Source organism: Lobosporangium transversale (assembly GCF_002105155.1).
Source record: "Lobosporangium transversale strain NRRL 3116 chromosome Unknown BCR41scaffold_29, whole genome shotgun sequence".
Lineage (NCBI taxonomy): Eukaryota > Fungi > Mortierellomycota > Mortierellomycetes > Mortierellales > Mortierellaceae > Lobosporangium > Lobosporangium transversale.
Window position 1 is genome coordinate 150,877 of NW_019029007.1, and position 23,233 is coordinate 174,109.

The window sequence follows — 23,233 nt, forward strand, 5'->3', positions numbered from 1 at the left end:
ATTTCTTCACTTTAGTCAAAAAAATAAAAAAAAAAGCTTCTTGAACTTGAATGAGAAGTCGTGTAACTATGTTATTTCCGAGCAAAAATGTTATTTCCAAGCGAATTTTCAACTGTCGACCATCAAACTTTTTTAATAGTGAAGTGATCAACTTTCTTTTTTTACAATTACCACATCACTCCTTTCGAACACCTTTCTCTCTCTCTTTTTTTTTTTTACACCGGTTTTATAATATATAATGGATAAGCGCAGGGATCCACCAACATCAGAAGGGGCGCTTGTGAAACGCCAGAAAGCAGACGAATCTGGTGCACAATCGAATGCTGTCACGATCCAGACAAAGGGAGCCAGTGGAGCACTTGTTCAAACTGTAATGGATAAAGAAAAAAAAAAGTCAATACGGGATGAGAAGAAGGAAATATACTCATTATCTAAACAAACGAAGTGATCGCTGGATAGCATTATAGACACGGAAATCCCTTTTTTTCTTTTACTATTATCATAAAAAAAAAAGTCATGGATCATTGGATTTGGTGGCTAATATCACTTAAAAATACATATAACATTAGGTCAAGAGAACGTCCGCGCTCAAGGCTCCAATATTGTTATTACAGGGTCAATCAGAATTCCATACTTGCAAGTTCAGTCCTTCAGGAGAGCATATTGCATCTGCAGGAACGGGAGGCAATATTAGTAAGTTTTTTTTTTTTAATCTTTTATCTTTTTTCTTCTTAAAAAAATGAATGAATAAATAAATAGAAATATAAACTACCCAATGATCCTTAATCATTATTGTTCTCATTAATAAATACACGTCAGATCTTTGGAATACATATGGAGATTGCAATAACTATGGAGACATCAAAGGACATTCAGGAACTATTTCGGAGCTTCATTGGTCGAGAGACAATAGGTATATCAATTATGGACATATAAATGCAGGAAGATATAATTGTAAACAAGCATGGAATGTTAACATTTGAGGGAAAAATAGGAAGCGAAACCACTCACAGTTAATACTCTTTTTTTTTTTTTTTTTTTTTTTTTGTATTAATTTGATTGCAGTATGATTTTTACGGCTGGTACAGACAAAAGCTGTGGTGTTTTTGATGTGCAGACGGGCGAAAGAATTAAAAGATTTAAGGGTCATTCAACATTTGTCAACAGTTGTTCACCAGCAAGAAGAGGACCCGAATTGCTTGCTAGTGGATCTGATGATGGTTCAGTCAAGGTATATGGAAAAAATTAAAAAAAAAAAAAGCACGAGAGACCCTAGAGACGGTGATACTGGTTCTTTATTATATAATATATGTGTCTATTGTTTTCCAATATTTCTAATGAAACACCTAAAACGCGTTTTTTTTATGCTTTCTCCTGATATTTCTCTACTAGATTTGGGATCTTCGATCCAAAAATGCAGTTGAAACATTTGAGTCGCCCTATCAGATCACAGCGGTCTCATTTTCGGATGCAGGTGATTTGGTATTTGCAGGAGGGATTGATAATACGATTGCAGCATGGGATTTGCGGAAGAAGGCGGTTTCATATTCGTTGGTGGGACATCAAGATACAATTTCGGGGATTAGTTTATCACCGGATGGTAATCAGCTTTTGTCGAATGCAATGGATAACACGGTGAGGACCTGGGATGTAAAACCGTTTTCAGCAACGGGTAATCGATTGCTCAAGACGTTCGAAGGCGCACCGCATGGGTTTGAAAAGAACCTAGTCCGTCCTGCATGGTCGAAAGATGGAGCCATGATTGGGTAGGCTCTGGAGACAGAACCGTCGTCATCTGGGCACTGTGACACGTAAGATCCTCTATAACTGCCAGGACAAGGGATCTGTCTATGAAGTAGACTTCATCCAAAAGAACCTATTGGTAAATATAGAATTGTTGCATGGCTTTGATATTTTTATATTTCTATTGTTTTTATTTTTTTACTGGTTCATATATGTATACTTTTACTAACTTTTTCCTTTCCTTTTCGGCTTATTATTTTTCATGATTATGGATGCTTCCCGAATAATAGTTGTTTCATGCAGTTCAGATAAAACTATGTTCTTGGGAGAAATCAATCCAAGCAAGTAACATTAAAAAAAAAAAAGATAGACAGAGATCGGAGTTGAGTGAGTGAGTGAGAGGGTCAATTTGACGAGTAAAATCAAGGATTGATAAAGATATCAAAAATAGACATTTCTTAGGCCTTGCATTGCATTGATTTGCTTTTTTTTTTTTTTTGTTTTTTGTTCCATGGTATATACGTATAATCGTCACATCCCCGCCGAAACTTCGAATATGCTCAAAGTTTGATTAAACTCTTGTGAAAAAACAGCACTGTGCATGTACTTGAAGCTCCACGAGGCTCTCATGCATCAGTAAGTTGGCCATCTCTGGAAAAGAAGGATTAGACCAGCATATGTGCATATTCCAAGCACGAACCTTTGCCTAATTTCTTTCCTTGTTACAAGGCGCCCGACAACTTTTACCGTGACCTCGAAGGTACTTGGAGGCAAGAAGGGACCATGAGCAATTTCGGCATTAAGCCTAGCTTTAAACAAGGGGAGCCTTATTGGAGAAATACACCTTTATCAACAAAGGGGTTGTCCAAAGCCAAGGAAGTTGGAACAGACGAAGCAATTTCCAATAAGCTGTGTTTCTGAATTCCTGGCTGTTGATTCGTCAACTGTGGTCCAAATCTTATAGAGAGGAAGGGCTGTGTATGTTTCCTGCAGGGGCGTGTTCTTTCTCCGAGCTCTTAATTAATTCTCCGGATGTTTGTACTATGGTGGTAGTACGTACATGTACGTCTACAATTTTACGACGCGTAACAGCAACAGTAACACGAAACATTTTCCATGAGAGCGTGCATATGCCATGTACATGTATACAAAACGTTTGGATATGTGAGCCTTTGACTTTTTTTTTAAAAAAAAAAAAAAAAAAAAAAAAATTTGGTGAGACGTCAAGTGATCTACCGGTTAACTGGCACCACTGATCAAAAGTAAAAGAAGAAGAAAAGAAGGAAAGAAAAAGAAGGAGGAAAGAAAAAATGAAAAAAAAAGAAAGGGTCTCTCAAGGTCCTTCTTTTCTGGTATCATTCGAAACTCAATCCGGTGTTGTAATAGCCACGTTGTACATGTACACAGGAGAGGCAAATAAAATAAGAGTAAAAAAAGGTTCGAATAAGCATCTGCGAAATAAAATAGAAAAAAAAATAAAAGAGGTTACCCAATTTTGAATCTGAACCAATGGCAATCCAACGCAGCAAGAATGGTAATACATTTTCCTGGCCACAATTTCTCAGGAACATAGTTTCTCATCATGTTGAGATATAAGGGTTTTAGGGTCTACAATTTTCACCTGTGAAGCATTATTCATCAATGTGTGTTACCTGGTCTTGAATATGGATCCTTCTTTTTTTTTTTTTTTTTTTTTTTGCCTAATGCTTTCTTGTTAAACTGATATCCGTTGATTAAAGACAGATTTGGCATACACATAAAAAAGGGACGTCAATAGAGTGTAGGGAATAATGTAATGCTGCACAACGCAAGGGTCATTAAAGACAAACACTATTTCTAAGAACGAAGCACATGCCTGCGCGTATTTTGAAGAAAGAAAGAGAGAAAAAATCATTCGAACATCTTTCCTAACATCAAAATATTAAATACAGACACCATCTCCTTTTTTTTTAAGGATCACAAGTGTGGAAGAAAGGAGAAAGGTATGACATCAAAGACTACGAATCAAACACCAGATAAAGTGAAACAATAAAGAGCTTAGAAAACCATTGAAGGAAGGTTTCCACGGGGAGTTATGGATGTACAGAATTTCTTGAGTAGGGCAAGGTCGGTGTCGGACTTACCTGCTTTTCCTGCAAAGGACCTTAATCTTGTCGTTTTTCTTTAGCAATTAGGTTACTTGGGTGAGAGTAATAAAGAAAGTTAGGGCGGACCGAACCATGCAGGTCCCACTTCCATTCTCTCTCATCCTCATACACGGAACATTGAGGTCCTTTTTTTTTTTTTTTTTTTTTTTTTAACTAGACATTGTTCTTTGGAGTATTGGTGTGATCTTTTCTTTTACTTCTTTCTCCATCTTTCCTTTTTTTTTTTTTTCTTTTTTTTTTCTTTTTCAGTTTTTAGGCTTTTCAAGCTTTTTCTAATTCTTTTTATTTTTTTGTTGTTGTTGCATCGAACATTTACACTTTCTAAACCTTCTCGTTAAAACCTTTTCTCTTCATAATCTCATTGTTCTTGACATCGAACCTTACTCCTCCTTCTATTGCTCTCCTCATTGATTCGTGTTGATTACAATAACGGTGAGTACTTCACAGTGCTTCACCATTATCTTCTTCTTTTCGCTGCACCGTTAGAATATTTAACGCACAAAGATCTGATCCACAAGACCCATTGTTTATCTAAAAAAAAACAAATGAAAAAGAAAAGCGGCTTTAATACATCAAAAAAGTCTTTTCTTTTTTATTTTATTTCTTGTTTCCTACAAGTGCCCTCATCCATTCCTCTCATTGCATCTCATCGTTTTGCTCATTCCTAAAAGTCCTCTCATTCCACACTTTTGGTTTTCTGGACTTGTTCTTGCAAGAAATTTTTACCCTAAAATTTTTACGCTCGCAACAAGATCAAGGCTGAATTAAAGTATTTAAAAAGAGCACTTTCTTTTTTTTTTTTTCTGAATCTCCCCCTAAATTTGTATTGAATTGATTGTCATCCTTTGAACAAACAAAGCTGCAAATCAAAGTACTTTGCTCAGGTTGGTTCACACATTGTTTATTTTATCCTCATCCCTCCCGCGCCCTTTTCATATTTGCACGTATGGCCATTGGCCCTGTTCAGTTACGTATTTGCAAATAAGTGAACCGTAGTACAGTACAATAAGCACATCTGTAGCCATTTCATAGGCTCATCGCTGGAGGCAGCGCAAAAGGACACTGAACTGAATTTATAAGCTTTCGTGGCATTTTTACAATTGCTCCGCATTGTCCTTGGTAACTTTATCACACCATCACACTATCACACTATCACACTATCACACAGAAGCATATCCATTACGGCGTGTCTTTCGGACTAAAATGCATATTTCTTTCCCGTCGAGAATCTTTTTTTATGCGCTCCACACTATATCTCTCCCTATCTCTTTATGGGTATCTATAAGTGTTTCTATTCTTTCGGGACCCATTTATTTTTTGTGGATCTTTTTTTTTTTTTTTTTTTTTTTTTTTTTTATCCCTAGCCATACTCCCTTTTTTTTTTGTCCGCATGGTCGAAGCGGGGATTGCTCTTTGCCAAAATATTGTTTTTTATTTGTGCTTCAATGTCCTTTATGAACACACCACTACCCTCTTTATTTTTACTTTATTTATTTATTTCTTTATTTCTGTTTTTTTTTTTTCTTTTTTACGGAAGATCAGGGAGCTCTTGTTCATGCAATGATATACAATAATGCGGGTACAGGAAGGACCATTAGGGAAAAAGAAGAGTTAAGAGCGCATTGTGAGACGTATTGCTTCTCCTTACTGACACCAAAAGGCCAACATGTCATCGTTTCTCTCCGCTCCAAAAACACAAAAAAAAAAAAAAAAAAAAAAGAAAAAAAAAATAATCAGGGAGACTAGCCCAACACACGCCGCTGCCATATTATTTCTGTCACTCTTTTTTTTCTTTTCTTTTCTTTTTTTTTCTTTATTACTTCTTTTTATTTTGAACAACCACTTCCAGATCGAAAGAACATTGAGCTGTCCGGCTGTAGTCTTCATTGTAATTTAAGCCTTTAATTATGCTTATGTATGATGCACTGTCGATCTCTGTCTTTTACGAAATGATCCAAAGAAAGACGTAACTGAGCTTGTTTTTCGGTTGGAACAGAAAAATATTGGTGGTTGGAGGCATCTTATGGTCCCTTAAAAAAATAAATGAACGTTGGGAGGGACGCGGACAGGGATAAGATGGGTGACAACCCAAAAAAAAAAAAAAAAAAAAAAAAAAAAGGGACCTTTGGGAGAAGTATTAAAAAAACTGATATAAATAATAAATAACATTACATTGAGAAAAATGGAGCTGAGTGTGTAATATGTGAGTCGTAATGTCACCATACGCACCGCGCGCTCACTTTCCAGTCCTCATCAGACGCTAACAGAATCTCATTTCCTCATCCATTCACCTTTCTCATCTGCAGTCCCTCCAAGAGAGTTTTCCAATCAACCCTATCTGTTTAAAACCTGGTCCTTATCAGATTTATTATGAGTATTGTCGAGACATTTCACGGTTATGTCGAGACGACCCAAGACACACTCCTTATCTTTGAAGCGTGTCGTCGAGGCCTTCTGCCTCGCATTTGTCGCCGCCTTCAGGAGAAAGAGCGCCGTATAGTCCAGTCGGGAACCGTCTTTGTCTTTGATGAGCGTGAATCGGGTATTAAACGTTGGACTGATGGTCTTATCTGGTCACCCTCGCGAATCCTTGGGAACTTTCTAGTCTACCGCGAGCTAGACAAGCGTAGCAACGGCAGGAAGGATACCCGCCTTCCGAGCGAGCCTCCCGCTCTAGTCCAAGTGACATAGAGTCTGCGGTCGAAAAAAGCAAGGAACGCGCGCTTGTTGGATCTCTAACGAATTCTTATCACTTCAAGAAAAACGGTTTGATCAAGAAGACCATGTCCATCGTTGTCAATGGTGTCCCTCAGCATATGATCTCGTACTATTCCAGGGAAGACGTTCTAGGAGGGAGACTTCGTACTCCTTCGTCTGTGCCCGAGTTGGTAGGCCTTGAGATCAGTCCGGAGTTTTTAATCAAACAAAACTTTCGTATCCCCCTACTGTAGAGCAACCATATGAACGTAAGAAAACAGCACACTTGATTCTATGGACGTCTAGCAGAGTGCCTTATTTCAATTCATCCGCGAGCATTAACATGATTTATTCTTTTTTTCTTTTTCTGCATAATAATTTAATAAAGTCCTTAACAAGCCTGGATCATCTGCTCAAAATCAACACTCTAGGCCTGTTAGCGGGTCCTTTGAGCACACAGTCGGCCCAAATAATGATTTCTCACCTGTTACCTTTGGCCACAATAATTTGAATCTAAGAATCGAGACAGATATTACAGAGAGTTCAGCTATGAGCCCTTTATCAAATCTTATCATCAGCAATCTACTCATTCGGTGCACTCTCAGCAAGGAGCTTATCAATCCATTCAATCACATCTTGGTGGAGCACATCAACAGCATCGACACCATTTACAGCAACAGTCGCAGCGGCATACCCAGCATCCTTACAAATAGTACTTCATACTTCTCGGCCAACGCTGGATACAATTCTGCCTCTAATAGTAACAGTAGTTCCAGCGCGCTTCCGGAATCACCATCCTCGCTCCGATACATGTCTCGCAGCCAAGAGCTTTTAACATATTCAGGTCAGTCTCCTTCGTCTCAACCCTCCGGTTTCTCCGCAACAGGGTCCGACATATCATCATCACCATCAGCAACAGCAGTCACCACACATAATGTCTCATCAACGGCATCTTTCATCAAGCCAGTATAATGGTGGCTCGCCGGGCCCATGATGCCAGCCAGTCCCACAACCCCTGGTCCTAATCCTCAGGATTTTGGGCTTACAATGGGATATCAGTCTCCAGTCCAACGAGCGGCGCTAATACATTTGGTGGCGCTCCCTCGGATATTAATAATAACCACTCTCAGATGCCACAGCAGCCACAGCATACACATCAGCAGCAGCAGCATCACCAGCACTATCAAAATACACAGCCACCGCCAAGTACGCAAGGCTGGAGTGACTTTAATTACCCATCTTATTCTACAACGACTGCCCCTGCTAGCTTAGGACCCACTATGGATCATCCCAGCCAGCAACGTGGTCCACGCAACGACTCTTCTTGATATACAAAACCACGTGGAGGGGGTTTTTTTTCTTAAAAAAAATTAATTAAAAAATAGTTTGTGAAATAAACAGAGCAAAGTTTCTTAGAATGTTATGCCAGCTATGGTTTCTGAGGCGTAGTTGTTCTGGAATAACGGAAAGATCCAGCAGAGCTGAGGAAATTAGTCCACACGATGAAAGCTCCTGAAATTGTGGTATATCAAATTCATGCATGAGCTCTTTGTTTTTGGACCAGAATTCTGCCTCCCAGATCTGCTTGTGACTGTGATTCAGGTTTGATGTTAATGAACGCGATTAATTTGAAAAAGCCACTTGGCGCTGTGTAATAGGTGAATGAAATACATATTCCTTACGCACCTCTTTTTTTTGACTCCCCTTTCCTTCACTCTCACATGTGCTTCACAAACTGCTGTTTCCTCTTTTTTATTTGATTTGATTATATAACAATTCAGAACAACCTCCTTTACCACCTTCCTATTTTTCCCATTCAATTTGAAGAAAAAAAAAAGTGCGTAAACAACACGCTATTTTACTGCATCATCCGTCCATCTATAGTTCTACTCACTTTGAAAACATTCATCTCCCCATCACTTCTCCCCTTTTTCTCTTCAATAGAATTACACTTTAGAAAAGAAAGCAAAACAGCAAGTAATCTTCAGCCTTTAGCCCTGCGACTTGAACAAAACATATATAAATATACACGTACACATCACAAACTATCACATCACATCTTTTTCCATCTCTCTCTCTCTCTCTCTCTTCTCTCTCTCTTCTCTCTCTCTCTCTCTCTCTTTTTTTTTTATTTTTTATTTTTTTCTTTTTTTCTTTCTTTCTTTTCTTCATTTTTAAATCAACAACATACTCTCAATCACATCCCCCATTACCCGCAAAACATTCTATCTTTTACTGCATATTCAAGTCGTCCTTTCTTCCGCAACTCTCATTTACCTTTGGATATTGATTAAACACAAGCAAGTACAAGCAAGCACAAGCAAGCAAGCACAAGCAAGCACAAGCAAGCAAGCACAAGCAAGCACAAGCGAACAATACTTCATCTAGGCTTTAATACATTCACATTCACTCTTTTTTTTTTCCTCTGCCACAACCTCAAAACAAAAAACTATCAAAAGCAATCTTTTTTTTTTTTTTTTTTTTTTTTTTTAATATTCGTATTTTTATCCAACGGACCTACTCAGTTTACCCAGCAAAAGTCCCAGCAGCAACAACAACAGGAACAGCGATAGTACAATAACAAAGGTCTAAGGAGCTATCACGTTGAGATCGAGATCATCTTTTTTAAACAAAACAATACACTCCATTTCAGCCCCCGAAAAAAACATATACGGCCAGGCACCACAGTTCGTAACAGGCGCATATCAATTCGTCGTAGCCTTTGCACTTTATTATAATTATCGAGATTACCAAGCACATATTTGCAAACGCACCTCTTTTATCAGTGCTAAGCTTTCTCTTTCCAATTTTTCATATTTTTTGTGTATTGGTTGACCACTTACCCATAACTGTGGACGATGATTACAGTGCCATCGCAGGAGCTTGCAACCTTTCTCGGGAATCATCTCGACCAAGTGCTTCAGCAGAGTGCGCTCGAATTTTCACAGACTTTAGCGGCGAATCGGCAGTTCAAGGCAGGATGTGCACTCATGGATGTTTTGAACGCTGTCGAGTCTGTTCAGGAACGGATACGAGCATTTCTACAGGAACGGAGAAGAACACTAGTGCCAACCAGAAAGATCTTGTGGCTTCAGAGGTAAAAAAAACTATTCTCACTATCCAGATCCATTCATCGTTTACCTGACCTAACAATCATGATATTCAGTTGGTTGGCTTGAAATTGAGATATCTCTTACATTTGCATTATATTTGTATCTTTCCTTATCGTTCTATATATTCGCTCGCATAATGATGATGATAATTATTGATATGTGTGAATCATGAGGAAATCATCAAGTTTGTTTGATTTCTGAGATTGGAAAGGCTTTTTTTTTTGTTTACATGCACGCTATGTCAACGGTCATCAACCTCAAATTTAGACGTTTTCTTTTTCTCTCATTTCCTGTTTTGCTCAACTTGTATAGCGGACCTGGTTTTTATTTCATTACTTTTAACATTAAAATTTACCAACTTTTTTGTTTTTGTTTTGGTATCTGATCATAGCCGCTCAAGATCCGAATAACGTCTTTGTATTTGCTCTACAGTTTGTACAGCCGCTTTCCGATCCATCAGAATCCATTCCTTTGTCTTTTCATGGACATTTATACCACATCTCTACAAGATGAACAGCAGCGGCCAGAGCGCTTTGTCGTCAGTGTGATCCTCAGTGGCGATGGAGAAGAGGTAATAAATCAGACCATGGATGTTATTTCCTGTCCATAATTGAGAGATGCAATACCGAAAATTACATATGGTTTATTAAGTTGTCTTCCTCATTATGTATTAAACATGATAGCTAGCTCCCAGTACTCCTTCAGAGCTAATCACAATCGCACATGAGGTCGAATCAAAGCAAATAAACTTTCAGCGTTTGGAAGATTTCTTCCAGAAGTACCACTGGAGGAGCAAGTCACCCTAGGATTAGGTTGGGAAAGTGTTGGACGCCAAAAAGCGGGTCACCATAAGGAAGTCTGGGAATCATTAAACTTGCTGGACAAGTTGGATGGCTCAGGATATTCATTCAAGAGAGAACAACATGGAGACGACGGGAGCTCTACAGCTATCATAGGACAACCGGGAGCAAACAACGGTTTAACAGAGAATCTACGTCAGTTCTTTGGCCACAAACCAAATACAAAATAATGATGATAATAATAATAACGGAGAGGACGAGGAAGAAGAGCTTGAAGAATGGGAAATTGAAGCTGAGAAGCATTTTCAGGATGCAGAGGATGCAGCCCCTGCGCCAGCAAAAGTCAATGTTAGAGTTAAAAAGCCTGTAGAGGTTACTGTCAATCGCCAACAGCTAAACGCCATCATGGAACAGGCTGCTGTGCAACCACTGACGTTTGATCAAGAGCAGGTACATGGCATCGACATCTTGTTCGGATGAAACAATAATTTAAAATACCAAAGGCTTTATTTGTTGACCTATTTTTTTTTTTTTTTTTTTTTTTTATGGCCAATACGCAGTTTATGCTTTCTCAGTTTAATACGAACTCTACCAAAGTTCACATCCCACTTCCACCTCCGAGACTCTTCCAGGGATCGTTGATAATAATCCATCGATCGCGTTTAATTTGCTGTTGTATTTGATTCAACTTTCATCGGATCTGGATGGAACCGATATTTCTGGGACAGCATCAAAACTTAACGGCAATACTGGAACCCCAGGCAAAATTAGTGCAAAGAGTAGCAATTTTAGCAGTCCGGAGCCTTCGATCGTAGATGCATACTTGGACACGATGACCCACGCCAAACGATTAACTCTTCATTCACTAGAGGTAGTGAATCGATTGACTGGAGCCACAACACTTTCACCTCGCTTTCTTCACGCTTATATTGAAAACGCAATCCGATGCTGCGAACTAGTGGACGATAAGGTTGGGCAAGCTCGCGTCGTCCGTATGGTAAGTTTCCAAACCTTTCACATGTTAATTTTAAGTAATTTATTAAAGATAAAAGGATATATATATATATAAAGGTATTAAGAGAAATTATTGTTGCTCTACTTTACATCATAGTTGTGTGTCTTCTTGCAATCGCTTCTACGGAGTGGGGCTATCACTATCGCAGGATATTATCATGCTTTGCAGAGTTTTTGTGTTCAGTTTGCAAGAGTCAAGAGGTTGCAATCCTATTCCAATCACTGGTAGAGTATCAGAGGAAAATGGATGCACCATCACCTTCTCCAGTACAAACACAAGGTCCCTCTTTCCGTGGATCGCCACAGCAGCAACAACAACAACAGGCATTTTCACGTCAATCTACTCAGTCCGCATCCGTACCCTCAACTCCTACTACTGATACTCCTTCACGGTCGTCCTGGCTAGCCAGTTCAGGGTCTATCAGTAATGTTAAATCGACCCTCAGCAAGCATAGCTCCTTGAACGGGTTTTCGACTCCGGGCGTGCTTTCACAGTTCATTCATCCAGGACCAGCTTCATCCGTAAACAACAATAGCAGTAGCCAACATTCTGCTCTAATGGTACAGGCAGTGGTGGATCCCACTTCAAAACTCACCACAAGCACTCGAGTCAACATTCCTCGTCATCGGGAACACTATTTTCTTCACCAACAGTAATGTCAGCTTCTGTGAATGCTTTTAATTCGGGATTAGGAAATCCTACGAGTCTAACACTCAATGGTGGTAATAGTGGGAGTAATGGACAAAGCGGATTCCGTGCGAGGCCTGGATCGGGCGCACCGTCAGGATCGACGTCAACGCCGAATTCAGCATCCATAGATGGCTCCTATGACCTTGACGCAGCATTGAGAGCGAGTCTAAGAGATATGGAGGCCCGCGGAGGAGTATCTTCGACAGTCAGTGGTTCTACAAGCTCTAACCGAACATTAAGCAATGGACAATATCAACAGCAACAGCAACAGCAGCCGCAGACGATCCATTTAGGACCCAAGGGGCTTAATACCACATCTCATTTCAACCAAGCTCGAGGACGAGGCGCACGCCGCGGTGGTTGAAACAGCATCTCACTTGTAATATAGTTTCATTTCATGATTTTTTCTTTTTTTTTTTTTTTCCTTTCTTTCTCTTTTTTTTTTTTTTTTTTTTTTTTTTTTTTTAAGAATTTTTTTATATATTTTTTGCCACATTAGACAAACCACCATTGTATATTATTAAAGAAATAACTGTTGTCTGTGCTAAAAAAAAATGGCGTACCTGCAGCGGCCATTTTGTCTGAACGACTGCGCAGTTACAGCGCACAGACATCTCAGTTCAGGAAATCGCTTAATTTAGTGGCGTATGTCGGACCTGCAATAGCACTGTGGTGTAGTGCTCCACCTAACATGATCGTCTTCCATAGACGCAAAACTGTTAATTAACTGATATGAGATTAAGAATGAAAGAAGAGTGTAGGGATGGCCATGTGATCAAGTTTGTCTGAAGGGAAAAAAAAAAAGGATCTAAGCCATCCGCGCGTTGTCTGGCACAGAGAGGGCTCTCTCGGGTTTTCGGATACTTTCACTGTTGTCCTCTCGGACTTGTCGAGGAGAATCTCATGTCTCCCCGCTCTTGTGTATAAAAACTAAAAGTTTTGACTTGCTCATCTTTCTCTTTCTCTCTCTTTTTTTTTTTTACTCATCTCATTCCTTCACCTCATCGTCACCTTCTCCCTTCGAATCCTCACTCCACTCTACATAAATATGATCGGATCCCGTGTTCTCCTCCGAGCTCCCTTGGCAATTGTTGCTCGCCGCGCAGCTTTCACAACCTCGGCTCGTGTTGCCACCCGTGCCTATTCTTCCCAAGCTTCTGCTCCCTCTAGTGGTTTCGGCTCCAAGTTAGCTTTTGCTGTCCTTGGTGCTGGAGTTGGTGCTGCTGGCTATCACCTTTATCTTGAGAATGAAAGTAAGTTTGTATAGGATCATAGTGGAGAGATTACAAAAAAAGAAAAAAAAAAAAAAAATAACAGCAATAATTCAGGCACCAATCTCCCCGTGGACAGAGTAGTTTAAATTTTTTTTACCCCTCTGCTGCGCAGTGCCTAAAAATCCGAGATTCGCGTCTTGGACACCAAGAAAAGAATAATTTTGAAACATAAAAGAACGAAGAAAAAGTTATTTCTATACACTTCAGCTCTTATCTTCCCAACCTGAACTTGAGTGCTGTCTTTTTTTTTTTTTCTTAACGTTGTCATATGGGGAAGAAACTGTGTGCAGTTGGAGGCAGAAACTCTTCGGGGCAAAGTTTAAATTTTCTTATGCCTTCGATCGGAAGAGGGAGGAAGAATTTTGTATTTTGTTGAGTAAGATGGTTACATGACTGATCTTGTTATCCATTGTGTATCAACCCATCTCTTGTAACTCTATACTACACCAGACTACAAAAGTATCTTTATTCCAAGTAGGAGTTGATCAAACATTTGTACTCCAGTCACCATATCTTATTTTATATATTTATCTTTCCCTGTTCCCTGTTCACTGTTCCCTGTTCCGTGTTCACTTTTGAATGCATTTCGGGAATATTAATATCTTTTACTTTTCCCATCTCATCTCGGAGGCGTTGCTCCTTTTCTGATATTTTCCTGGTCACTAACTTTGTTTTGAAATTCAAATCCGTTTCAACAAAACTCTCAGATTCTTCGCTTCCTAAGGTCGCAGCCGCTACTGCTGAGAAGCCCAAGGAGCCTCTTGATTACCAGAAGGTCTACAACGCCATTGCTGCCCTCATTGAAGATGATAACTACGATGATGGCTCATATGGTCCAGTCTTCCTTCGTCTTGCATGGCACGCCTCCGGTACCTTTGACATCAACAACAAAGATGGTGGCTCCAACTACGCTACCATGCGCTTCAAGCCCGAAGCTGGCCACGGTGCCAACGCTGGTCTCGGAATTGCTCGCGAGCGTTTGAACCGTGTCAAGGACCAGTTCCCTGAGATTTCTTATGGTGATCTCTGGACTTTGGCAGGTGTTGCTGCTATCCAGGAGGCGGTAGGCTTAAAAAGAAAACTGACATGATTGATATAGAGGATGTACGACAATAATGTCTAAGGTAAAACGATGGCTGACCAATCCTGTGTTCTTTTCTCTTCCTCCCTTCCTACTTTTTCTCATGTAGGGCGGTCCCACTATCAACTGGAGACCCGGTCGTGTCGATGGTGAAGAAAACCATTGCCCTCCAGATGGTCGTCTCCCTGATGCTTCTAGACCTGATGGCCAGCACTCTCGCGATATCTTCTACAAGATGGGCTTCAACGATCAGGAGATTGTCGCTCTTTTGGGAGCACACGCTATGGGTCGCTGCCACACCGATCGCTCTGGTTTCGATGGTCCATGGACAGCCTCACCCACAGTTTTCACCAATGCCTTCTACACTGAACTCTTGGGTCGTACCTGGACTGAAAAGAAGTGGAAGGGTCCCAAGCAGTACGAGGACAAGGAATCCAAATCATTGATGATGTTGCCTGCAGATATGGCCATGGCTAAGGATAAGGAATTCCGCAAGTGGGTCGAAATCTATGCCAAGGACGAGAAGAAATTCTTTGACGACTTTGCAAAGGCTGCTCAGAAGCTGTTTGAGCTCGGTGTCAACTTTGATGAGAACACTAAGGTCTACCAATTCAAGCCTACCAACGCCTAAAAAAAAAAAATCTCATATAGAAAAAACTCGTACAGTGCAAAGCTTATTTTATAGATCTTTCACAGACTCCATCTCTTCCTCACATATTCATAGACTACTATTATTTATGCCTATTTCGCATCATTTCAAAATAAAGAAGCCAGCCTCATAGAAAGAAAGAATTTAAAATTGACATTCTCTCTGAAGTAGAAATCTCTTCACTTCTTTCAGCTGCACACATAAAATACATGAAAAGGTTTACATTGCGTCGATTGAATGGTTGTTTCCGACATCTGTGAAAATATTTGTAGCAGTAAAGCTAATCCAATGATCTGAGCAATAGCAATGACGACGATTTCTAGTCGAGTGTTTCGGAAGAATCTCTTAGATGTCAGCCAATGGTCAGGTCCAAGCTTCGTGAAGGGAGTATATTCTTCACTCAAGACAAATATACTCGAAAGCAAGAAAGGTCGTTATTGACGGCTTGTTGAAGCGTGTTTAACCAGCCATGAACGTATTTACAAACACCTTCACGCTGATCTAATCCTACAACGGATCCCTGCATTGCTGACAGTGAAATCATTTGCAGAGCTTGTTATTATATAGAACCTTGATCAGACACTCTACCCAAATCCATAGTCGATATCGGGGCGCTTTAGTACAGGAACGACAGTATTTTTTTTTTCTGATGATGTGCCCAGAGATGGAGTATCCAATAGCCTTGGGATGGAGAACATTTTCACGCGATCAACTTTAATCGCATCATATATACTCTCGCCATACGACGCCTTGTTCACATCTTTTGCCATGGTCCATAACTATCAAAAAAGTGATGTCCCTCCCAGCTGCGGTCGATTGCTTGGTTAGCTTCTATACTGATCTCCTTCACATCGGCTGCCTGTCGTTGTCCCATGATAGGTCCTAGGAAATCGTCTTTACGCTCAATGCAGTTCGCACCCGTCTGTGTGTTTACTTATAAACGTGGTATCTTTGGTTCCAGTTAGCACTGACTTTGGCAGCGTCCGTTCCAAAACCCTCCCAATTTCCTGGATATTCTTGGCAGGTCTACATGCTTCAAATATTAGAAAGGTATTGAAAATATCCCTTCTAGTTCTGACTATATTTTTGACACCAACCCGTGACAAAAACCCTGGACTGCTGAGAAGGCTCCTTTGCTATCGTCATTTTTGTGTTCTAATATATATATATATATATATTAACTGTGAGTTGGTGGCGCAAGTGCTTCCTGTTGAGTGCGCACGTGATGCATTTCGGCACAAGAAAGGGAAGCGTCCATGTAAGCAAGCGGGCCCTCTCATTCCTCTACATTTCTTATTTCATCATTTTCAATAGAAGCTTGTTTCTGTCATTATTTAATCTACTCAAAAAGACCTTGGCATCAATAGTATTATATTAACATTCGGCACTCGTTGGTTAGCCTGCATGAATGATTTGGGAGCTTTATATTAATAATATCGGCTCCACCCCGCCTTTTGTACACACACATACACTGTCTATTTTTATTCATACCTTTACCTTTGGGACCTTAAGCACGGAGAAAAAAAAAAAGGAGGGAAAGAGGATTCAATTATGTCAGCGCCCCAGGATTTTTCACCAGTGACTCAAGTGTTGGAGGCGACGCCAGCATCCTCACCACCTGAAGAGAAGGTTTCGGAAGAGCAGTTCAATAGTCTTCATGCATCGTCGGTTACATATCGGGATCTTTTGATCTTTGAGGAACGGCTCAAGCTGAATATGTTTAGGCTTAAGAAGCGGCAGCAGAAATATGAAGGTACGCCGCGTGTAACAAGATAATCTCTTATTCATAACTCGTATACCCGCCTGCCTCTATTCTCTTTCTCTCCTTCTTCCTTCCACTTCCCCCCTTTTGGAATTGGAAAAGAGATTCGGTTGCAGGATGCAATCAATATTTGAATGACTCTTTCTCTGGTTCTTTCACGCGTATTTTTTAATAATATAATATTATTATTGTTTTATAGCATTCTTGGGTTGCTTGATTGTTTTGATTGCATATTGCGCCTTTGCCACGTTTTATCAACCTAGTCAGGTACAAGTGTTGAAAGGATGACACAGTTCACGCTGAATCATACTAATTAAATGCATTGTGAGTCTACTTCTCAAAAACATTTTTCATCTGTTTAAATAGAAGATTCATTAACTGTTGTTTATTCTCGTATTTTCAATGTAGATATACTATATTCATCTACTACACAAATTCTTCTTGCTTCTTTCTGTAACGACGCTATTTCTCTTCTTTGCTACTGGAATGTACTCTGAAAAACTAGGATACTCTTCAAAGTACGTAGAGAACCCAAGATATCACCATTTGGCAGCTTTTGTTTAAATAATAGAATAGTGATTCTTACTTTTTCCGTGTGGTCGTTAAATTAGATTCGTTCCGCAATGTAACAGAGTTCTTCGCATCTTTAATATGCATTTTAACCGTGATAATCGACCTGAGCTGTCATTTTTTCGGAAAGTGCCCAAGAAATTTCAAGAGGGATTCAGTGCCTACAAGGCTAGTTACTTTAAGCGCAGATCAGAAAAGCGAGCAGCGGCTCTAGCAGCTAAGTCAGGGTCAAGTAGCGCTGCATCAGGGCCAACCGTATCAAGGACAAGTAGTCAGGGCAAAAGACTACAGCCATCTTCTAGAGCAAGAAGAATGGCAGGAGGCGGTGGGGGATCTGCATCTGGATCAGATTCAGGCCCACGCTCAACTATGGGATTTCATCGTTGACAAGATCAGAAGGAAGTAGGGCAAGAGCGCCTCTTCCAACTAGTTTGTGAATAAAAATGAATTTGTCACATCAGCCGTTGAATTTACACGTGATTTTGATGGAGCATTCTGTATCCGTGATTGCTGTAGCACCACTCAAATTCACTCCCGATTTTTCTTTTTTTTTCTTTCTCGACTTCAACTCACTCCACTCCAACTCCTCTTCCATCTATCGCCATGTTTGCTGCCCTTCGTCAACCTCTTGCTCGCGCTTCTGCTGCGAAGCCTCTCACTCGTGCCTTCTCTGTTTACAGCCCTTCCTTGAGCAAGTGTCTTTTATAGTTATTACTGGTCTACCTGTTACAGAACAATTGTATTTTAAAATACTCTTTCACACCCAAAAACTAATTCCCACGCCATAAAATGTTTTCTTGCGCGCTTTTCCCCCAATCCTCTGCTCTATTTCCACTCTCATTCCCATTTCAACATCGGACGAAATAGATGCTGTTGCCCCTACTTCTCCCAAGCTTGAGTATCTCTTGACAGAGACCCGTGGACGCGTCGCCCTCGTCACTCTTCACCGCCCCAAGGCTCTGAACGCGCTTTGCAACGGCCTCTTTGTGGAGCTTAACCAGGTCTTAAGGGAGTTTGATGATAATAAGGATATTGGTGCTATTGTCCTTACTGGAAGTGAGCGTGCCTTTGCTGGTAATGTGTCTTTATCTTTATCTCCTTTTATTTACATATAATTCATCGTCGAAATAGTTCATAAATATAAAATATTTTATGTTTGAATTAATATTGTAGCTGGCGCTGACATCAAGGAGATGAAGGATAGAAAATTCATTGAGAACTACAGCGAGGATTTCCTTGGTCACTGGACCCAGATCACCAAGATTCGCAAGCCAATCATTGCTGCTGTTAATGGTTTTGCTGTAAGTGGAAACCAATTTTAGACTTTTTTATTTTATTTTTTTAATCTTTGTTAGCTATGATCTGACATACTGTAAGAGCAACAAGTTTGGATGGTTCATGGATAAAAAATGAACCAGATCAAGATCAGATCAGTTATTCATAGACTCTTTCTTGACTCTTATACATTTCTTTAACTAATGTGAATTGCTTAATTACTGACATTGAAATATTTAGCTTGGCGGTGGATGTGAGTTGGCCATGATGTGTGGTAAGTGTTTACACAGCTGTTTCGACATTCACTTGACACTCAGTAGTACTTTAGACAAATTTATAAGCTTTGTAATGGTGGCCTTATTCACCTCGAATTCGCCATTTTTGTTGCATTTCACTTATAGATATCATCTATGCTGGTGACAAGGCCGTTTTCGGCCAGCCCGAGATCAAGCTCGGAACCATCCCTGGTGCTGGCGGCACGCAGCGTTTGGTCAAGGCTGTTGGCAAGTCCAAAGCTATGGAGATGTGCTTGACAGGCTCCGTCAATTTGACAGCTGCTGAGGCGGAGCGTGCCGGATTGGTGAGCAAAGTGCTCCCAGCCGATCAAGTCATTGATGAAGCTCTTAAGACCGCCGAAACAATTGCTAGCCTGTCGCAGCCTATTGTGCAGATGGTCAAGGATGCGATCAACCAATCTTTTGAGGTTCCTTTGGCGGCTGGTTTGACCTTCGAGAGGAGATTGTTCCACTCAACTTTCGCCTCTAATGATCAGAAGGAGGGTATGGCTGCCTTTGCTGAGAAGAGAAAGGCCAAGTTCACCCACAACTAAGAGATTTTAGGGGTTAAATTGTAAATAAAAGTAAAGGGTGTTCCCTCTACTTGTTCACTACTACTGATCACTTGCCACTTGCCATTTGCGACTGTTTGTTTACAAAAAAGTATTGTCCGAAAGAAATGCAGTCACTCGTGCATTGGTTGGTACCTGACTGTCTTCTCTTCTTTCCTCCTCTTCCACTCTCACTCGCCCTCTCCCTTCCGCACTTCTGCCTTCCTTTGGGCTACTTTCCTTTTCTTCCGACAGTCCTCTCTCTCTTTTTTGTTTTCTTTCGTTCCAACTTCTGGAATACATTCAAGAGATCCTTTACTTCTTGGTTGCTCATTCATTGTTCTTCGTTATGACTTTCTTCCGTTCTTTCATCAACGCACACAGTGCGCTGACCGCACAGGCCCGTCGTACATTCTCAACAGCTATGTATGGCAGCAACAGCACTGCCACTGCCACCAAAAAAAACTGCTTTAACCCAGATATGCTCTATTTGCAACCCCGCTGGCATGTTCAGAAGGATCATGCTGCTCAGGGTACTGGAAAGGTTCTTGTCGGAATGATCCAAAAGCGCTGGAGTTCGGCTTCTGCACAGCCTGTGAAGCCTGTAAGTCTAGCTGCGTTTTTTTTTTTTTTTTTTTTTTTTTTTTTTCTTCAATTATTAATCCTGGAAATCCTTCTCTGATCATAGGGATCGATTGACAGGTTGCGCAATATTGGTATCTCGGCCCATATTGATTCCGGAAAGACAACATTGACGGAGCGTGTCCTTTTTTTTACTGGTCGTATCAACCAAATTCATGAAGTTCGTGGCAAGGACAATGTTGGGGCTAAGATGGATTCAATGGACTTGGAGCGTGAGAAGGGAATCACTATTCAGAGCGCTGCCACTTATGCGGCATGGAAGGACTATAACTTTAACATCATCGATACACCTGGTAAGAAGAAGGAAATATGAAAACGGTTTTGAATAATTGATTCAAGAAAAAAGGCTCGAGAAGGACTGATTTGTGTTAATCGCATGTTCAATATAGGGCACGTTGATTTCACCATCGAAGTGGAAAGAGCTCTTCGTGTTTTGGATGGAGCTGTGCTTGTTTTGTGCGCTGTCAGTGGAGTACAATCTCAAACAATCACGGTCGACCGCCAAATGAAGCGTTATAACGTCCCTAGGATTTGCTTCATCAATAAGATGGATCGGTAAATACTTCAATCCTAGCAATAGCATTCTCGAAAGTATTATCGATGTTGACAGTACTTTAATGATGTTCATCAAAACGTACTTACATTGCGCATTTCATATGACTATGTTGAATCTCTAATCTTATTAGTGCTGGTGCAAATCCGTGGAAGGTTGTAGATGCTCTCCGGACCAAATTGAAGATGCATGCCGCCGCCCTTCAGATCCCGATGGGTGCTGAGGATAATTTCAAGGGTGTTATTGATCTTCTGAAATGGAAGGCTATCACCTTTGAAGGCCAGGATGGGTAAATGCTTTATCTAAACTATTGAAAGTCCGTGCGTCTCATTTGTTTATTTGTTTGTTAGTTTGTTTGTGAAACTTACTCGAAACTGCTGAATATTTATCCATCCAGAATCCAGGTCGTTGAGAGCGAGATCCCACAGGAGTTCTTGGAGCTCGCTAAGACCAAGCGTACTGAACTCTTCGAGCATTTGGCTGAGGTTGATGAGACCATGTCGGATATGTTTATCATGGAGGAAACCCCCACAAGTGAGCAGCTGGCTGTAAGTGAGTGTTTAAAAGATCTAAAGCCCATTATAACAAATACATCTATAATTGGTTGATACTGATGTGAATTTTAATATAAATCATGATTATCTAGGAAGCTATTCGTCGCGCCACTATCGCCCGTAAGTTCATCCCAGTCATGATGGGATCTGCTATCAAGAACAAGGGCGTCCAGCCTCTCTTGGACGCTGTTTGCGCCTATCTTCCCAGTCCCAATGAAGTTGAGAATATTGCTTTGGACATCAAGAATGAGGAAGCCAAGGTTACGCTATCATCAGGCGAGAAGGATCCCTTTGTTGGTTTGGCTTTCAAGTTGGAAGAAGGGCGCTTCGGTCAGCTGACTTATATGCGTGTCTATCAGGGTATGTTGCGTCGCGGAGGGTTCATCACCAACGTTAAGAACGATAAGAAGGTCAAGGTCCCTCGTCTGGTACGCATGCATGCCGATGAGCTCGAGGATGTTGATGAGATTGGACCCGGAGAGATCTGTGCCATGTTTGGTGTTGACTGTTCCTCTGGAGATACTTTTACAGATGGCGCTCTCCAATATACCATGACCTCGATGTTCGTCCCTACCCCTGTCATTTCACTGTCGCTTAAGCCTAAGGCAAGGAGACTCCAAACTTCTCCAAGGCCCTGAACCGTTTCCAGAAAGAGGATCCTACCTTCACGGTTCACGTCGATTCTGAGACCAAAGAGACTATTATCTCTGGTATGGGAGAGTTGCACCTGGAAATTTATGTTGAACGTATGCGCCGTGAGTACAATGTCGACTGTGTGACTGGAAAGCCTCAGGTCGCTTTCCGTGAGGCTATTACGAACTCGGCCAAGTTCAACTACACTCACAAGAAGCAGTCTGGAGGAGCTGGTCAGTATGGTCGTGTCCAAGGATATATTGAACCTGCAGAGAGTGACGAGGATGGCAAAGATGCCTTCTTTGAATCCAGAGTTGTGGGAGGTAACATTCCTACTAACTTTATTCCTGCTTGTGAGAAGGGATTCCGTGAGGGCATGCAGAAGGGTTTCTTGATTGGACACCCCATCACTGGTGTTCGCATGATCCTTGAGGATGGAGCCGCTCACGCTGTCGATTCCTCAGAATTGGCTTTCAAGCTTGCAACATTGAACGCATTCAAGGAAGCGTATATGAAAGCCAACCCCGTGATTATGGAGCCTATCATGAAGGTTGATGTTACTGCACCTATTGAGTTCCAAGGTACAGTCATTGGTGGTATCAACAAGCGCAAAGGAACTATTGTCGATACAGAGTCTGGAGAGGACTACTTTAGTTGTGTGGCAGAGGTTTCGCTGAATGCCATGTTTGGATATGCCTCTGAGATCCGTGGTCAATCCCAAGGCAAGGGTGAGTTCTCGATGGAGTACCTTCGTCATCAAAGGGTACAACCTCAGGACCAGATTGAATTGATCAAGGCATATCAGAAGAAGCAGAAGGAAGAGCAGAAGTAAATAAAGTAAAAATAGACATAAAAGTAGTTTTAGACAATTGGCCTTTTCACATTTTTTTTGCATCAATAAAGTAGTATTAGAGATTTGCACAATCTAATATTTCCGGTTTTAATTCGCTAGCTTGGGTGTCCTGCTTGGTTGAAATTCCTTGCTTATCTTGGGTATCTTGAGTATCTTGGCGCCTTGGTATGTTGGACGACTTAGATAACTCGATGATCTTGACGAACGCCGTTCCAAACCAGCCAACTTTATTTGAGCACGAGCCATATTTAGTTACACGTGGAATGTGGCGATGAAATTAAAGTAAGAAGTATGAAAGAACCTTCCCCATGCTGGTCAGTCTTCATTCGAATTATCTATCCTCTTATCCTATCGAT

General features: G+C 40.8%; 7 protein-coding genes across 7 annotated transcripts; all 7 read left to right on the top strand.

The window, feature by feature from the left end:
• The first annotated feature begins 192 nt into the window (after window positions 1-192).
• On the top strand, window positions 193-2,158 carry BCR41DRAFT_357225 (U5 snRNP-specific protein-like factor). The gene is made up of 6 exons (XM_022024841.1): window positions 193-370; window positions 570-693; window positions 820-913; window positions 1,066-1,231; window positions 1,393-1,766; window positions 2,047-2,158. The coding sequence occupies exons 1-6, from the start codon at window positions 239-241 to the stop codon at window positions 2,090-2,092; spliced, it is 936 nt and encodes a 311-aa protein (XP_021879462.1). The 5' UTR covers window positions 193-238; the 3' UTR covers window positions 2,093-2,158.
• Window positions 2,159-6,138: 3,980 nt separating this feature from the next.
• BCR41DRAFT_357228 (Gti1/Pac2 family-domain-containing protein) lies at window positions 6,139-7,932 on the top strand. Its single transcript, XM_022024842.1, has 5 exons — window positions 6,139-6,494; window positions 6,530-6,778; window positions 6,844-6,856; window positions 6,976-7,128; window positions 7,620-7,932. Exons 1-5 carry the CDS (start codon window positions 6,261-6,263, stop codon window positions 7,913-7,915), a joined length of 945 nt encoding a protein of 314 aa, XP_021879463.1. The 5' UTR covers window positions 6,139-6,260; the 3' UTR covers window positions 7,916-7,932.
• Window positions 7,933-9,445: 1,513 nt separating this feature from the next.
• Window positions 9,446-12,569, top strand: BCR41DRAFT_423646 (hypothetical protein; the record flags this gene model as incomplete). The annotated part of the gene is made up of 7 exons (XM_022030314.1): window positions 9,446-9,684; window positions 10,133-10,271; window positions 10,384-10,478; window positions 10,689-10,950; window positions 11,123-11,492; window positions 11,612-12,052; window positions 12,169-12,569. 7 exons carry the CDS (start codon window positions 9,446-9,448, stop codon window positions 12,567-12,569), a joined length of 1,947 nt encoding a protein of 648 aa, XP_021879464.1.
• A 622-nt stretch (window positions 12,570-13,191) lies between these two features.
• BCR41DRAFT_387869 (heme peroxidase) lies at window positions 13,192-15,334 on the top strand. Its single transcript, XM_022027937.1, has 3 exons — window positions 13,192-13,458; window positions 14,187-14,542; window positions 14,670-15,334. The coding sequence occupies exons 1-3, from the start codon at window positions 13,254-13,256 to the stop codon at window positions 15,189-15,191; spliced, it is 1,083 nt and encodes a 360-aa protein (XP_021879465.1). The 5' UTR covers window positions 13,192-13,253; the 3' UTR covers window positions 15,192-15,334.
• A 1,152-nt stretch (window positions 15,335-16,486) lies between these two features.
• BCR41DRAFT_324840 (Spo7-like protein-domain-containing protein) lies at window positions 16,487-17,987 on the top strand. Its single transcript, XM_022021562.1, has 4 exons — window positions 16,487-16,962; window positions 17,171-17,238; window positions 17,380-17,489; window positions 17,583-17,987. Exons 1-4 carry the CDS (start codon window positions 16,761-16,763, stop codon window positions 17,926-17,928), a joined length of 726 nt encoding a protein of 241 aa, XP_021879466.1. The 5' UTR covers window positions 16,487-16,760; the 3' UTR covers window positions 17,929-17,987.
• Window positions 17,988-18,083: 96 nt separating this feature from the next.
• On the top strand, window positions 18,084-19,706 carry BCR41DRAFT_357232 (ClpP/crotonase-like domain-containing protein). The gene is made up of 5 exons (XM_022024843.1): window positions 18,084-18,232; window positions 18,409-18,615; window positions 18,715-18,842; window positions 19,057-19,090; window positions 19,218-19,706. Exons 1-5 carry the CDS (start codon window positions 18,145-18,147, stop codon window positions 19,643-19,645), a joined length of 885 nt encoding a protein of 294 aa, XP_021879467.1. The 5' UTR covers window positions 18,084-18,144; the 3' UTR covers window positions 19,646-19,706.
• Window positions 19,707-19,830: 124 nt separating this feature from the next.
• On the top strand, window positions 19,831-22,932 carry BCR41DRAFT_357234 (translation elongation factor G). Its single transcript, XM_022024844.1, has 7 exons — window positions 19,831-20,246; window positions 20,331-20,577; window positions 20,674-20,839; window positions 20,971-21,126; window positions 21,235-21,385; window positions 21,484-21,969; window positions 22,002-22,932. Exons 1-7 carry the CDS (start codon window positions 19,992-19,994, stop codon window positions 22,854-22,856), a joined length of 2,316 nt encoding a protein of 771 aa, XP_021879468.1. The 5' UTR covers window positions 19,831-19,991; the 3' UTR covers window positions 22,857-22,932.
• Window positions 22,933-23,233: the final 301 nt, after the last annotated feature.

Bases quoted from the DNA above. Each gene is read 5' to 3' on its own strand.
- BCR41DRAFT_357225 (XM_022024841.1), top strand. From the start codon at position 239: ATGGATAAGCGCAGGGATCCACCAACATCAGAAGGGGCGCTTGTGAAA. The intron at 694-819 runs GTAAGTTTTTTT...AATACACGTCAG, and splicing joins AGGAACGGGAGGCAATATTA to ATCTTTGGAATACATATGGA. The intron at 914-1,065 runs GTATATCAATTA...ATTTGATTGCAG, and splicing joins CATTGGTCGAGAGACAATAG to TATGATTTTTACGGCTGGTA.
- BCR41DRAFT_357228 (XM_022024842.1), top strand. From the start codon at position 6,261: ATGAGTATTGTCGAGACATTTCACGGTTATGTCGAGACGACCCAAGAC. The intron at 6,495-6,529 runs GTCTACCGCGAG...TAGCAACGGCAG, and splicing joins GAATCCTTGGGAACTTTCTA to GAAGGATACCCGCCTTCCGA. The intron at 7,129-7,619 runs GTTCAGCTATGA...CCTAATCCTCAG, and splicing joins CGAGACAGATATTACAGAGA to GATTTTGGGCTTACAATGGG.
- BCR41DRAFT_387869 (XM_022027937.1), top strand. From the start codon at position 13,254: ATGATCGGATCCCGTGTTCTCCTCCGAGCTCCCTTGGCAATTGTTGCT. The intron at 13,459-14,186 runs GTAAGTTTGTAT...CAAAACTCTCAG, and splicing joins CCTTTATCTTGAGAATGAAA to ATTCTTCGCTTCCTAAGGTC. The intron at 14,543-14,669 runs GTAGGCTTAAAA...TTTCTCATGTAG, and splicing joins TTGCTGCTATCCAGGAGGCG to GGCGGTCCCACTATCAACTG.
- BCR41DRAFT_324840 (XM_022021562.1), top strand. From the start codon at position 16,761: ATGTCAGCGCCCCAGGATTTTTCACCAGTGACTCAAGTGTTGGAGGCG. The intron at 17,239-17,379 runs GTACAAGTGTTG...TTTTCAATGTAG, and splicing joins CGTTTTATCAACCTAGTCAG to ATATACTATATTCATCTACT. The intron at 17,490-17,582 runs GTACGTAGAGAA...TCGTTAAATTAG, and splicing joins AAACTAGGATACTCTTCAAA to ATTCGTTCCGCAATGTAACA.
- BCR41DRAFT_357232 (XM_022024843.1), top strand. From the start codon at position 18,145: ATGTTTGCTGCCCTTCGTCAACCTCTTGCTCGCGCTTCTGCTGCGAAG. The intron at 18,843-19,056 runs GTAAGTGGAAAC...TGAAATATTTAG, and splicing joins CTGCTGTTAATGGTTTTGCT to CTTGGCGGTGGATGTGAGTT. The intron at 19,091-19,217 runs GTAAGTGTTTAC...TTTCACTTATAG, and splicing joins TGAGTTGGCCATGATGTGTG to ATATCATCTATGCTGGTGAC.
- BCR41DRAFT_357234 (XM_022024844.1), top strand. From the start codon at position 19,992: ATGACTTTCTTCCGTTCTTTCATCAACGCACACAGTGCGCTGACCGCA. The intron at 20,247-20,330 runs GTAAGTCTAGCT...CTCTGATCATAG, and splicing joins CTGCACAGCCTGTGAAGCCT to GGATCGATTGACAGGTTGCG. The intron at 20,578-20,673 runs GTAAGAAGAAGG...TGTTCAATATAG, and splicing joins TAACATCATCGATACACCTG to GGCACGTTGATTTCACCATC.